We start from the raw sequence: 13563 nt of genomic DNA, 5'->3' as shown, positions 1-13563 counted from the left end.
TACAAACAAAGAAATGATGACATAAGGGCAAACGTTAGCCAAGAATCAGGTGTCTTATTGAGAGGAATCCTTAAACCCTAAGTAATTTTTAAAGAAGCACTGTAGGATGATTTGTCACATTGAGAAGAGCTGAAAACTACTATAAATAGGACCCTTTGCCGAAGATTTAACCCATTCTCAAACAAATCTCAGTAACAAAGAATCGTGTGAAAAAAGTAAGTGTGAGTGAGGAATTTCTGTGAGGCTAAAAAAGAAAAACTCGGGTAGGTGCTGCCAAATTTCCCTTCTAGTTTAAAAAGGGAAAAGCTCTACTGATCAAATCATAAAGAATAATAAGGATAATTAGATCACAGTCAAGGTTTCCCTTCTAGTTTAAAAAGGGAAAGCTCTACTGATCAAAATCATAAAGAATATAAAGGAATAATTAGATCACAGTCAAGGTAAGTAGTTTATCTCACCCTCTCTTTAAATGTTCTATGGTAGTGTACCTTTATTATGTTGCATGGTTATGTTAATTGTTATATTGCATTACATGTTTAGAACACGTTTCTCTACAAGGGACCCCATGCATTATGTTTGTTCCACGATTACTTAAAATCAAGTTTTAATTAGGTGTAAGTTATGCTTCCAGTCTAATCTTACGTTTATGTTAATGGTTGATGTTGATGAGACTCTGGCCCTACTGACTGCATGACCCGCTAATCATCGGATGGGTTAGTTTCGCGCTTAAGTCCTCATCTTCCTATCAGGGCGGAGAAATTTATGCCTCCAGGGCTGGCAGGGCATGTATGATTGCACCCCTCCAGGCCTAATCTTACGAATATGTTTATGCTAGGACTAGCAGGGTATGTATGGTTGTACCCCTTTAGTCCCAATACTACTTTAATGCTAATGGTTGATGTTGGATGCGACTCTAGCTCTACTGATTGCATGACCCGCTAATCATCAGATGGGTTAGTTTTCTTTAGGTCCTCATCTTCCTATCAGCGGCGGAGAGATTTATGTTGGAAAGCATAACGACCACCACATGTTATTATACGTTTTCGGTCCGGATCATATGTTTTCATGACATGTTGCTTGTGATTGTGCATTTGGTCACTACCTACGTGAGAACTACTTACTGGGTAATATATATACTCATCCTATATTTTATAGACTTGTAGGTAAGGACACAGCGTAGATGGCGAATTGGACGTCGCTCAAATGGCCCAACCATCAAACTCACTATTATAGGCATATGTATTTTGTACCACACGCTAATGTTTTATGGATCCTGGTGTTTTGATAAATAAACTTTTTTATATAGTTTTCTATCTAATTAATAAAATTTTAGTATGTTCTTTGAAATTTTCACCAAACTCAATCTCATGATAGAAAAGTCTAAGTATGCATGTCGTAGGCGGTCGGATCATAAATGTGAAAGGTCCGGTCGTTACACGCAACCTCACGGAGTCTACTGTTGTTCGATCTTTGTGAATTATAAAAACAATTAGACAATATTTAAAAATAAAATTTAAATTAAAAAAAATTAAGATAATATTCATTCATTTACCAGATGACCCAACAGTTGCTCTCGGGACGAGTGACGGAGCCCTTTGTGATATTATTATACCAATGAATATATTCTGGAGTGACATCTGTGTCAAACTGTTCAAAGAGAAACCGCCCACTGCAATAAACCTTACACAGATAGTGCCATCACACTACCAAAATGTGTAACTTTTTCGAAACCAATCTCCAGTCCTTAGGTCAATGATCATGCAGTACGGGTTCAGTATTACAAGAGTGAATGGGACATCCTGCTGAAAACCGAATTGCCTTGTCACCCTATCAGGAAGATACCACTCACCAATGTGAAAACATATGAGAGGACTCATCGTCCGCCATATGTTTTGACCATTCGTCACAAAAATTAGGCAAAGTATGTATAATAATTTGTACGGCTCTCAAATAACCTGAAAACATAAAATATTATAATTAAAGAATATTAAAGACAAATAATAAAAAATGTGAATAAAAAAATCAAATTAGGTTTTAGTGTAATGTACTGTTTTCAGGTTGAAGCAGATCAAACATTGTTCTATACTGGTTGACTACATGTGTGGATTGTCCTAGTCACACAGAATTTGTCTCTCCACCTAAATTTTTAAATTGAATTTAGGAATTTAAATTAACTAGATCAGTGATATTAAAATTAAATTGAATTAAAACAACATAACCGAGAACCGTAGGCTTGTCCAACTAAACTGAGCGTCATTAACATGATGGTAGTTTGTGGAGCCATTGTTGGAAAATCGCTCCAAAAGCCCATAGTTGCAAAAGTATAAAGAGGCCCAGCTATCTCTCGAACCTCAGGTCTTGTTGCTTTTTTCATAGTTTTGTCTATACAACCATGCCAAGCATGCTCCACCCCACGAATACCGGCCCACATCATGGAGGTTAGCTAAACAATGGCAGGGAACATCAAAGTGAACAAAAATGACTTGAATTTATCTGAAAACAGACTTTCCACCTATCATTTGTAAGTAATATATGCTCATGCATTTCTTATGACGGTTTCCTCGTCTGCATCACCTGTGAAGCTTCACGAAAATTGTGTTCTTAACCATATTAAGCTTAAACCTTGATCCTTTAATCTTGTCGGCAAGTGGGGACGCCACTGAGGTACAATTGACAAACTTCTAACCAGTCATCGTAACATCACTCTGGTGACCGGCTCACCGTCAACAGGTAACCCCAACAACACATTCTATGCTTGTAGAGTGATAGTGCACTCTCCAAAGACATATGGAATGTTACGTCTCGGGCCTCCATCTCTCGATCAAAGCTGTGATCAAATGCCAGTCCAACTGAATAAATCCTAATCTGGCAACTCCATAGAATCCAGAAGTGTGCAGTAGCGATAGTCTTCGAAGGTGGAGCGGATAGTGCGTTGGAGAACTATCTCTCGACGTCTGCAAGATATTTCTCCAGTAGTACAATCTCGCCATACAACATATGATCGATGAATGGACTGGTCGTACACATCGGGATCAAACAGGTCCTAGGTATGAACATCAACTTTTAAATATAACAATAAATTAAACTTTTTATAAATATTTTTAAACATAGCAATAAATTAAACTTTTTATAACTATTTTTAAAAATAACAACAAATTAAACTTTTCAAATTAAAAATGAGGTAAACTTTTTAAAACTATTTTTTCAAATTTAATACAAAATAAAAATAATTAAATTAAACTTTTTCAAACTATTTTAAACTATATTTTCAAAGTTAATACTAGAAAAATATCAACTTATCACAATAAACATAACAACAATAATTTTTGTATGAATAAACTAAAATTCAAACTATATTAAACTTTTGAAACTATACTAAACTTGTTAACTATCACAATATCACAATAATTTAGTAGAGTAACGAACTAGTATAGTTGTGTGTGAGAATAATTTGTATTAAACGAAATACAAGAAGAGAAATGGAAATGGAAATGGGAGGAGAGGAAGAACAAAAACTTGGAAACATACGTAAATTAGGATTGTCGAGGGTTGAAGTTTCGACATACATAAGTCGAAACTTCAACCCTCGACAAAGGAAAAGGAAATCTCGCTAGTTTTGTGATGAGGATCTCGCTCTAGAAGGGAAGCTCGCTAATTTTGTAGAAGAGAGCGAGATTTGTAAGAGGAGAGCGAGATTGAAAGCGAGATTGTAGGAGAGAGCGAGATTGAAAGCGAGATTGTAGGAGAGAGTGAGATTGAAAGCAAGATTGTAGGAGAGAGCGAAATTGTGAGCGAGAGCGAGATTGAGTCTGCCACATGGATTAAACGGTCAACCAGTCAGCTGACGTGGTCTGCCACATAGAAATTGTTCTTCACTTTATTTACTTTCCATAAGTCTGAAAAAGTGCATATATATCACCATGTTGTTCCTGCTCTGTATTCCCCTGCACGATTCCCTGCATGCATTGACGTTATCCGATTCCCCTTACTCCCATTCCATGCATTCATTGACGCATTCATGCCTCTCTGTCATAAGCATTTAATGCCTTTTCAACCACCCTAAACCCATGGGGTCGAGTGTTCAACACTAGACCTACATCCTTTTAACAACCATCCTCTTCATTTTTCCTCAATCACTCCCTCGATAATTTTTAAAGACTCACTGCCCTTGATTTTGCTCACTTCTCTGCCTTTGATTTGCTCACTACCCCTTCATAGCTCACTGCCCTCACTCGAGATCACTAAGTATGAAGCACCTGAGAAGAAATTGTAACACATGAATAGGTGTGTTTAATTTCAGATCGACATGCTGGTTATAATTGCAGCAGTGAACAACCCAGCAAATAGTTGGATGGACCGAAATGTCACTATCATTTCTGTTTACGACATATCGTCAGCAACTTCAATAAAAGTATAAATTTAATTCATTGAAAAATTATATTTATCGTGTCAGGTGTCAGTTTCAAATTCAAAAGTTCAACAAAGCAATTGAAGATATCAAAAGGAATAAAATCGGAGCTGTCTAAGTTTTTTTTTACAACATTAGTTTAGAGTAATGGACTCAAGCACAATGACGGAGAATTCAAATATGGTGGATGACGATAAATCTATTAGAGTGCATAAATGGAGTCCTAAAAGGAGCTCGAATGTTGCCTATAATGCTTTTGCTCAGATAACATCTTTCAATGCGTGAACTATGTCGAGAAGAAGAGCAATAAATAAGGGATGCATTGGAGCGTCAAGATTAAATACACCTGGTAATATATTATTTTTTTATATATATATATTTATTAATAGTTTATTTCAAAACATATTTTATAATACTAAGTGAGTAAAAATCCAGGTACGCACACGACAAATAATAAATAAATGGGGCTGCACGATTTAATAAACATGAAGTACAGTCATACGATCGATATGAAGGTGTGTTTCAATGTGAAGATCGACCATCATAGTCTCAATGCCAAAGGAGGAAACGTTCAAATATTAAGGCTAAACAGGTTCGAGGCGGTACTGTTCATGTAACAAGTGGCAAGCATTCGGCATTCCATGCTCGCATTTTATGGCCGTTTGCTCATATTTCAAACATGAACTACGAAGATTTTATTGAGGACTACTACAATGTCAACGTATATTGATGTTACTCTCCTCAGTTCCAACCTGTACCGCATGAAGATTACTGAATCACACACCCTAATATGCCCGTCTTACATCTTGATCCACGTTGTTGAGAAAGACCTGGTAGACCGAAAAGTTCACGTTATCACAACGAGATGGATTGGACAGAACCAGCCACTCGACAACGATGTGATTTTGTAACCAGTTAGGACATAATCGAAGGAAGTGTCCTTCATTACTAAGACGGGCTCCAGATAGTTAGGGATTGAATAATAAATAATTTTTTATTATATATTCATTTTATTGTATATTCAATTTTTTTATAATAATCAATAAAGTTTTACATTATAATAATCTAATATATTTAATTTATTCAATTTATTGTCTAATGATTATTCAATTATAGTATAATAATCTAATATATTCAATTATAGTCTAATGATTATTCAATTATAATATGATTATTAGCTCTTTTTTCTCTCTTTTTTTTATAAATTTTCTATGGAATGTTCAAATAAAGTGAAGACTCCCTCAGTATCGCTCTCTTCCTAAGATCTCGCTTTCTCACTCTCGCTCTCCTCTCAATATCTCGCTCGCTCTGTTATTGTTGTTATTTTTTCCACTAATGATTACATCTTTTTTTCTCATTGGTCATGTATATATGGAAAGTAATGATTACAATCTCGCTCTATCTATGAAAGTAAATAAATTTATTGTATATTCAATTTTTTTATTATAAAGTTTTACATTTTTCTTTTAATTAACTTGTGGGACACATTGATTTTTGTTATTTTTTTATAAATGAGATATTTAATTTTAATTTTTTTTATTTTTACGAGATATTATTTTTTTTTTATTCTTTTTTATATATATGAATAGTAATTATTTTGATATAGAAGCTTTTAAATGTCACTGACACAAAATAGTAACATCAGATAGTCTAAATCTAAAAAGTTAGGTAAAAAAATTCAATATTCAAATTTACATATTTTAGATAATAATTTGGGGACATAATAAATCAAATCAACACTCAAAATCTTCACATGCAAGTCTATAAATAAGACTGTATTATTGATATAAAGAACAGAAATTTTAATCACAATAGTGAGGTCAAGATTTTGATAGAGTTTTTTTTTAATTATAAATAATAATAAAATTTTTATGATGTCAAGCAACAATCAAAAAGCATAAGAATATGATGAACCAAAAAGATGAAATGGCCCCATCTACGAGCAATAACAGTTAAATTCTAAAAGATTTATCCAAATGAGTGTGTTTGGTTAGAAAGAACAACATATCAAGCTAGAAACTCCCAAGTTAAAAAGAAAAAAAATGAAAAATCTCGCTCTCTCTCAAATTCTCGCTCTCTCCACTCTCACTCTCTCTCAATATCTCGCTCTCTCAGATTTCACTCTCTCTCAATATCTCGCTCTCTCCGATCTCGCTCTCTCTCTTACTCTTCCCTCTTTCGTCCTCTCCCAATACAAAATTATTTTTAACACATCAAGGAGAATGTCGAACGTTCAAAATTCGACCTATTTAAAAAAAACAACAACAATAATTAAATAGATTCAATAATAAAGTTAGGGCAAGGTCGAGCGTTCAAAGTTCGACGTACAAAAATAACGAAAGGGAAAGGTCGAGCGTTCAAAATTCTACCTATTTAAAAAAAACAATATTTTTACAAATAGTTTGAAAACATTTTCCTAAATAGTTTCTAAAAGGACAATATCCTTTTAATTTTTCCTAATCTATTGTATATTCAATTTTTTTTTTTTGTAATCAATAAAGTTTTACATTATAATAATCTAATATATTCAATTTATTCAATTTATTGTCTAATGATTATTCAATACAGTCTAATGATTATTCAATTATAGTATGATTATTAGCTCTTTTTTCTCTTTTTTTATATATATTTCTATGGAAAGTTCAAATAAAGTGAAGACTCTCTCAGTATCGCTCTCTCTCAATATCTCGCTCTCTCTGGTATTTTTGTTATTTTTTCACTAATGATTACTAGCTTTTTTTCTTATTGGTCATGTATATATGGAAAGTAATGATTACAATCTCGTTCTATAGAAAGTAAATAAATTTATTGTATATTCAATTTTCTTTTATTATAAAGTTGTACATTTTTCTTTTAATTAACTTGTGCGTTCTTGATCTGTGTCCTATCACTGAGAATTGTTTTCTTCTGCCTTATGTCAAGTTGAAATGTTTTTGCAATTCCGTGCTAGCAATCCCCCTTTTTTTCCTTGATCTGAATGCTGGGTACAAACCCATTTAGTATAACTATTCATCTTTCAGGTTTGATTGTTACATCTGCTCTTATAATCCGGAAGGCATTGATGTGCATTACTGGCAGTGAGTCCCCTGTTGTTGTTGTCTTGTCTGGAAGCATGGAACCTGGCTTCAAGAGGGTGAGTTATCTTATAACTTTTGATAATGTATGATGTTTCTTTTCATGTGCATATATATATGTATATATATATTTAGTAGTTCAACTGTAAGGAAAATTACTCTATCTAATCAAGGTTCATTATATAGAAAGTGGAGGAGGGATTGGGCAGAGGTCTGTCTGTCTCTCTCTCAAAAGAAAACGGAGGAAAATGAATTTTTGTAGAAAGAGGGAGTGGAATTAGGGAAAAGGTCACAGTATTTAGAGCAAGTTTTTATGGTCATCGGATGAGTTTTTAGGTCAACCATTGGAGTGAGGAATCCTTCCTCCCCTCCATTTTTTGAGTTCAATAATTTTTGGGTGGAGAATCAAACTGTCGATCTTTGAGATGATTATTGATGCATTATTCATTGAGCTATGCTTGGATCAACAATTTCTTTTCTTTTTTTAAAAAAGCTGTTTGGTAAATTCTAATTATTTAGGACGTCGAGGATTCTTTGGCAATCAGGGATTTTTCTCGAAGAGATTTCTCGGAGAGAAATGAGAGGATTTATTATCGTCTATTGATGGATTGGGGATTTCCAACTGCATGATATAGATTTGTTTTTGACTTCCATTACTTCTAAAGTATTTTGTACCGCCTTTGTGTGGGGACTATCTTGTGTGGGAAGATACTTATTACTTACTAGTTACCATACATGTTCTCTTTAACTTTCTCCTTACTCATCACTCTCATCTAATTACATCAATTGTACTGTGTTCAGGGTGACATTTTGTTCTTGCACATGAGCAAGGATCCTATTCGTACAGGGGAGATTGTTGTTTTTAATATTGATGTAAGTATTTGTTAAAGTTTATTTCTTTTAGTTTATTAATACAGAAAGTATTTATGTGCATCGCACAGTGACCACTTTAGTGGCTATCGACCACAAAATTCATTAATTTTAGTTTTCATACTAGGCTTTCCAATGTTGGATTTTTCGTTTTTTATGCAATCAGAAGGCATAAAAAGTTATTTTGAACTGACGTCTTCTTTTGTTGTCTATCTTAATCCCAGGGCCGTGAAATTCCGATTGTCCATCGTGTAATTAAGGTGAATCCAATATACTGACCATTTCCTCAAATCTTAATCCCCTTTGAAACTCGTGATACGATTTCATTCAAGAATGAATAATCTATTCCACCACATGCCACACTCTCCAGAATTCGGGAGGCTTCAATTCCGATGACCTTTTCTCACTACTTTGTAGGAACTATTTTGTATAGCTGGAGCTCTTTCTCTACTGAAGTTCCTTTCTTTTGTGGGCTTGGTTTTTTAATGCCCCTGTAATCTTTTATGTTTTTCTTAATGAAAGCAATTATGCACTTTAGTTCTTGAAGACAGATTGTAGTTCCGTCCTTATTGTCTGCTCCCTGCTCTTTTAGGAGAGACTACTTAGTTATGATGTTTCTTTAAATGGGAATGTTATCAAAGTCATGTTGTTGGTCTGATGCAAGAATCTCATAAGGGACAACCAGATTAATCAGAGTTTTCATTCTTGCAGGTTCACGAACATCAAGATAGTGGAGAAGTTGATGTACTCACTAAAGGTGCCATTTTGTAGGACAATATAGAATAAATTGTTGTGAATTTGAGTAGTTATTCTCAGAAATCTTTGTGATTAGAAAGTCTTTAATTGATTTTTCTTTGTAATTGTGTCCATTTCTTTATATTCTCTTTCTTCTGCTGCTCCCCATAATACTTGCCTTTGTGTTACTTCATCAGGAGATAACAACTATGGTGATGACAGACTCTTGTATGCACAAGGTCAGCAATGGCTTCAACGGCACCACATCATGGGCAGAGCTGTCGGGTAAAAATTTTCGCAACTTTTATTTTCTGCTAGTGCTTAAGAGGGGACGTTTGGGGCAAGAAATGAAGTTGTTAGGTCTAGAAAGTTGTTTAGATTTGGAGCTCACAATTTAAGGAGTTAATATGTCATGAAATTGATTTTTTTTAGTGTGACTCATGAACTCCTTAGGCCAAACAAGGATTGGAGTCAACTTCTTCCAACTCGCACTTGAATCATGCACTAAAAATGTATATTAAAATACTTAAAAAATTATTATAAACTAATCTTATAAGTACTTCTAATTACAATTTTGTGAGGAAGAAGTGACGATTAATCTATACACGGGTGTTTTTTTTAACTCAAAAAGTGTATGATAAGCTATTGAAGTGGCATGTGGGATGTGTTAATTTCTATGTTCTTATTCTTATTCATGTGGCTACGTACATAAATTCTTTTTTTTCTCCCTCCATGATGGTTTTGTCCAAAAAAAATGTGTGCTGATTGACTAAGAAAACAAATCTCCTCATGACTTTGATCCTCAGGTTCTTACCATACGTCGGATGGGTGACCATAATCATGACTGAGAGGCCAATTATCAAGGTTTGCATTTCATTTTTACATTCCCCATTCAGGAGTTCGTTTGGAAAGTTGAATTTCTAATTGTCTTATCTTTTTTTCAAGTGTAAAGTGTAAGATATATCTTGAAGTTTTGTGCTCAAGTTTATAAGTGTTGCTTGCAGTATATTCTCGTCGGTGCATTGGGATTGCTTGTTTTAACTTCCAATGATTGAGACTGAATCAAATCGACAAGTATTGGCAATAACCACACAGGAGTTGATGAGAATCAATTAGTACCAGCAAACTAGCTTATTATCTTGATTTTCACATTCTCTCGTAGGAAGAACGGCCAAATTCCATACAATAATAACTCGAATCAGATTTTATTTCTATTTTTCTTCCACACTTACAGAGTTAAAATCGTCTTAATAAAAGGCTTCTGATGATCTATGGTTTCCAACATTTAAGATAACTAATTGAATGAAATCACAAAGAACAAAAAAGTTAGCCATAGCTAACCTTGAAAAGGGAAAATAATGTTTACAAATAACATAGAAACTCTAAATTTGGTATGCAATAACATATGCTCGTTCGTTCAATGTTTGTAATCAAAACGACCCTGATCTACTTTATATCAAAAGATGGGTTCCAATTTTAATTGGTAAGCAAGAATCCTTTCTCAATATTTGAAGATTGTAGATTTAATAAAGCACATGAACGGGAAAATGGTTACATACAAAAATGACAATTATGAAATTCTTTAGAGCTCAAGGACCTGTTCAAGTAAGGCCGTGAAATGTCATGACAAATCTAAGTTGCTTGAAATCATAGTTTGAACTCACAAAAACAGTCGGATAATGCAGATCCCCGACCCATGGCAAAATCATCTCTATGAGTCTTCCACAAGGCTTGGTGCAGCTCCTTCCCCTTCAAGCCCTTATAAGTAAACTCTGCAAACGCTCGTCTACTTAAAAACAATGTCTTCTGCTTTCCGTTGAAAGCTCGCATTGCTGCAACCATCTTGTCCATATTTCCAAAGAATGTCGCTACATAAGAATCACTATTAATAGACACATAATAGTCCAGTGCGGCTTTTGTGTTCCCATGCATGCTTGAGAAATCGTCGCTGGTGAGGAAACTAGACTTAGTTACTACATTGGTATAAATTGATGTAAAGCCTTCTAGTTCCATCAAACCATCACCAGCAGCCAAGTAAATGTTTGTGTTAGTTGGAATATGGAGCGCCTGAAGTATGAGGGCTGTCTCATGGGGTGTGAGAGGACATTTCCCCCTCTTTCTCCATATTCCAGCCAACTCTCCAGTCCATGGTTTTCTATCTCCCCGAGTCGCTTCGATTGCTTCCAGAGAAGCGGGAGAAAGCCCTTTATATTCACACTGGCTGTAAGCCACCATATCTGGCTCGAAACGAAGGTGAAGAGAGAGAAAAGGTTTTGGTATGGCTTCTAGAAGCTCCTTGGCTTTTTCCTCCACCGATTTAGCAAGGCGCAAAGCATTGTAACAAGCTTGACAAAGGGCAGCTTTTGCATACTGGGGATACCTGTAAAATGTTTTGGAGGAAGGTAGTTTAAAAATTCAAGGGAAGCTGCTGAAAACTCCTAAGCAAAAGTCCTGAATAGCACATGCAATGCTTTAAATGGAGCTCGTGGGGTCAAGAAAGAATATTTCGGTTCTGAAGTACCTGTCCCTTCTCTGGCTCATTGCTGGAGTTATTGAGATATAATGATGTTCCAATAGGGACGGAAGGACACTTTCAACATAATCAAATTGTCCTTTGCGTTTACTACAATCCACATGATACGGCTCTTTGGACGCAAATTCTGGGGGTAACTTTTTAACAACTTTAACATAACCATTCATCTGACTAATGAAATGGTCAACATCGAATACATCTGCAAAACCACTGGAAAAACAGGCAAGGTTTAAGCATGCCAGCATCTTATTCTTATTTATATTTTTTTTTGGTGCATGGAAAATGTATTTGAGTATATTAGAGGACGCGGAGAAGTTGGTAAATGAACTCGTCAGACAAAATCAATAGGCAAATGCCAGATTAAGTGCAATTACCAAGGACTTTTGGATAAAAAGTTGCAGGTAGATCAATGCATAAAAATTCAAAGAGAGTGGAAAAAGAAACTATCACAAATTACCTCGATTCATTCCAATATGCAGCCACTTCAAACTTCGGTAGAACCAGGGTTGCATTCAACAGCCGTGCGATGCCAACTCCATCACACAACTGCACACATAACGAAGGGCACAGCTTTTAGCTAGAAAATTTTATCCAAGTAATAAGTAAAGTTAAATTAAATATATGAGAAACTCGTTGAATATTACATCTCTTCTCATCTGATTGAGCCCACCATAGCAATCCACGCGTATATATCCATTGCTATCAGCGGGCAGAGCTGCAGCATTTCAACAAAAAGTCTGCAATGAAAGCCAATTAAAACTGACTCAGACAATCAAAACTCATCAGAAACCCTTCCCAACACTTGTACATTCTATGCAATTTTGTGTGCCGTGAATTCCTACTCAAGGATTCCCAAGTACCCAAATCAGGCAGTAGTTTACCAATTTACGAATCTTGCTATTACATTATCAGCAGAGAGTTGAAAACAGAAAAGAATATGAGAATAAACGAGAAGATGTCACTACAAATCAAATCAGTTTACCAGGTAGGTGGCCTTGAAGCCACCACTTGCAAGGCCTCCACTCTACTATCCTTCGAACACTCCATATATCCGTGTAGCCTCTGCAATTAACATTGAGTCAATTTAATCTTCCGTCATTTATACGAAACTATTCCAAAGTCTTCAGCTGGAACTGTAGGTATATTTTTCAATTTCATAAAAGGAAGTAAAATAGACCACTCCTGTGGAGGAATGATAGGCAAGGGGAGCGACAGGCCACAGATCTCCTACTATTAGATCCGAGGCAAAACAAAACCATCAGGTTCCAATTTCCTATCGATTTCTCTACTATCAATGCAGTCACATAGTACAAAGTAATCAACAAAGAAAAAAATGGAAATATATTCTCAAATGTTGCAAGTTCAATCGGTAGTTCCACTATTTGCTATTTCTTCGGAAACGAAAGGCCAAAATCATTGCCATTATGCATCTTAATTTCATTATTTGAATTCATGAACATCGAATCGTTTACTCAGAAGCCAGAACAGAAAATAATGGATTAAGGTAAGTAAAGTGTACCGTTCATTAGTAAATGAGAACGAAGTGCCGGAGAAAAGCGAAGAGGGCGGCGACAAGAGAAGCACCGCCAAGGACAAAGAAAGAGTGACAAGAAGAACGCTAAAAAATGGCTTCACTGATACATAAAACATTTCAGATGCAGCAAAGCCTTCTTCCTCACCGTCCACAAGAACGGATCTGGTCGGAGATTTCGTATTTGAAAGAATCGAATCACAAGGAAAGGACGTTTTTCTTCGCTCTTTCGGCCTTAGATTGATCGTCGTCACCGACAAGATCTTTAAGAAGAAGTTCAATTTTCGAACCGGATAGAACTGAAAACGGTCCACATGAACCGGTTTGTATATAGTACCATTTTGGTTATTGTATATTCTCCCATTTTAGTCTAATTTTAGAAATATATTCGGGAAATTTGTACGGATGACCC

The 13563-nt window shown here is 35.2% G+C and overlaps 2 protein-coding genes across 3 annotated transcripts; one reads left to right on the top strand and one right to left on the bottom strand.

Annotated features, from left to right (window-relative positions):
- The first annotated feature begins 7370 nt into the window (after positions 1–7370).
- On the top strand, positions 7371–10315 carry LOC120068299 (signal peptidase complex catalytic subunit SEC11A-like). Its single transcript, XM_039020020.1, has 7 exons — positions 7371–7541; positions 8284–8355; positions 8577–8612; positions 9064–9109; positions 9285–9372; positions 9894–9951; positions 10092–10315. The coding sequence occupies exons 1-7, from the start codon at positions 7386–7388 to the stop codon at positions 10140–10142; spliced, it is 507 nt and encodes a 168-aa protein (XP_038875948.1). The 5' UTR covers positions 7371–7385; the 3' UTR covers positions 10143–10315.
- Positions 10316–10510: 195 nt separating this feature from the next.
- Positions 10511–13432, bottom strand: LOC120068298 (O-fucosyltransferase 13-like). 2 transcript variants are annotated; one of them, XM_039020019.1, is made up of 6 exons: positions 13140–13432; positions 12603–12682; positions 12265–12335; positions 12078–12166; positions 11609–11830; positions 10511–11467 (listed from the first exon to the last, which is right to left on the bottom strand). In XM_039020019.1, exons 1-6 carry the CDS (start codon positions 13268–13270, stop codon positions 10735–10737), a joined length of 1326 nt encoding a protein of 441 aa, XP_038875947.1. In that variant the 5' UTR covers positions 13271–13432; the 3' UTR covers positions 10511–10734. The 2 variants fall into 2 exon arrangements, with proteins under 2 accessions (XP_038875947.1, XP_038875946.1); XM_039020018.1 differs by having other exon boundaries at positions 12265–12357; positions 13140–13201.
- Between the last annotated feature and the right edge of the window lie 131 nt (positions 13433–13563).

Source organism: Benincasa hispida, chromosome 12 (genome assembly GCF_009727055.1).
Source record: "Benincasa hispida cultivar B227 chromosome 12, ASM972705v1, whole genome shotgun sequence".
NCBI lineage: Eukaryota > Viridiplantae > Streptophyta > Magnoliopsida > Cucurbitales > Cucurbitaceae > Benincasa > Benincasa hispida.
The sequence above is the reverse complement of the archived record's forward strand: the minus strand, read 5'-3'. Positions and strand labels throughout refer to the sequence as shown.

Excerpts from the sequence above, each read along its gene's own strand:
- LOC120068299 (XM_039020020.1), top strand. The coding sequence starts at position 7,386 with ATGCTGGGTACAAACCCATTTAGTATAACTATTCATCTTTCAGGTTTG. Across the intron at positions 9,373-9,893 it reads ATCATGGGCAGAGCTGTCGG|GTTCTTACCATACGTCGGAT; the intron begins GTAAAAATTTTC and ends TTTGATCCTCAG. Across the intron at positions 9,952-10,091 it reads CTGAGAGGCCAATTATCAAG|TATATTCTCGTCGGTGCATT; the intron begins GTTTGCATTTCA and ends TGTTGCTTGCAG.
- LOC120068298 (XM_039020019.1), bottom strand. The coding sequence starts at position 13,270 with ATGTTTTATGTATCAGTGAAGCCATTTTTTAGCGTTCTTCTTGTCACT. Across the intron at positions 12,336-12,602 it reads GCTTCAAGGCCACCTACCTG|CTCTGCCCGCTGATAGCAAT; the intron begins GTAAACTGATTT and ends GAAATGCTGCAG. Across the intron at positions 11,468-11,608 it reads ATGAGCCAGAGAAGGGACAG|GTATCCCCAGTATGCAAAAG; the intron begins GTACTTCAGAAC and ends AACATTTTACAG.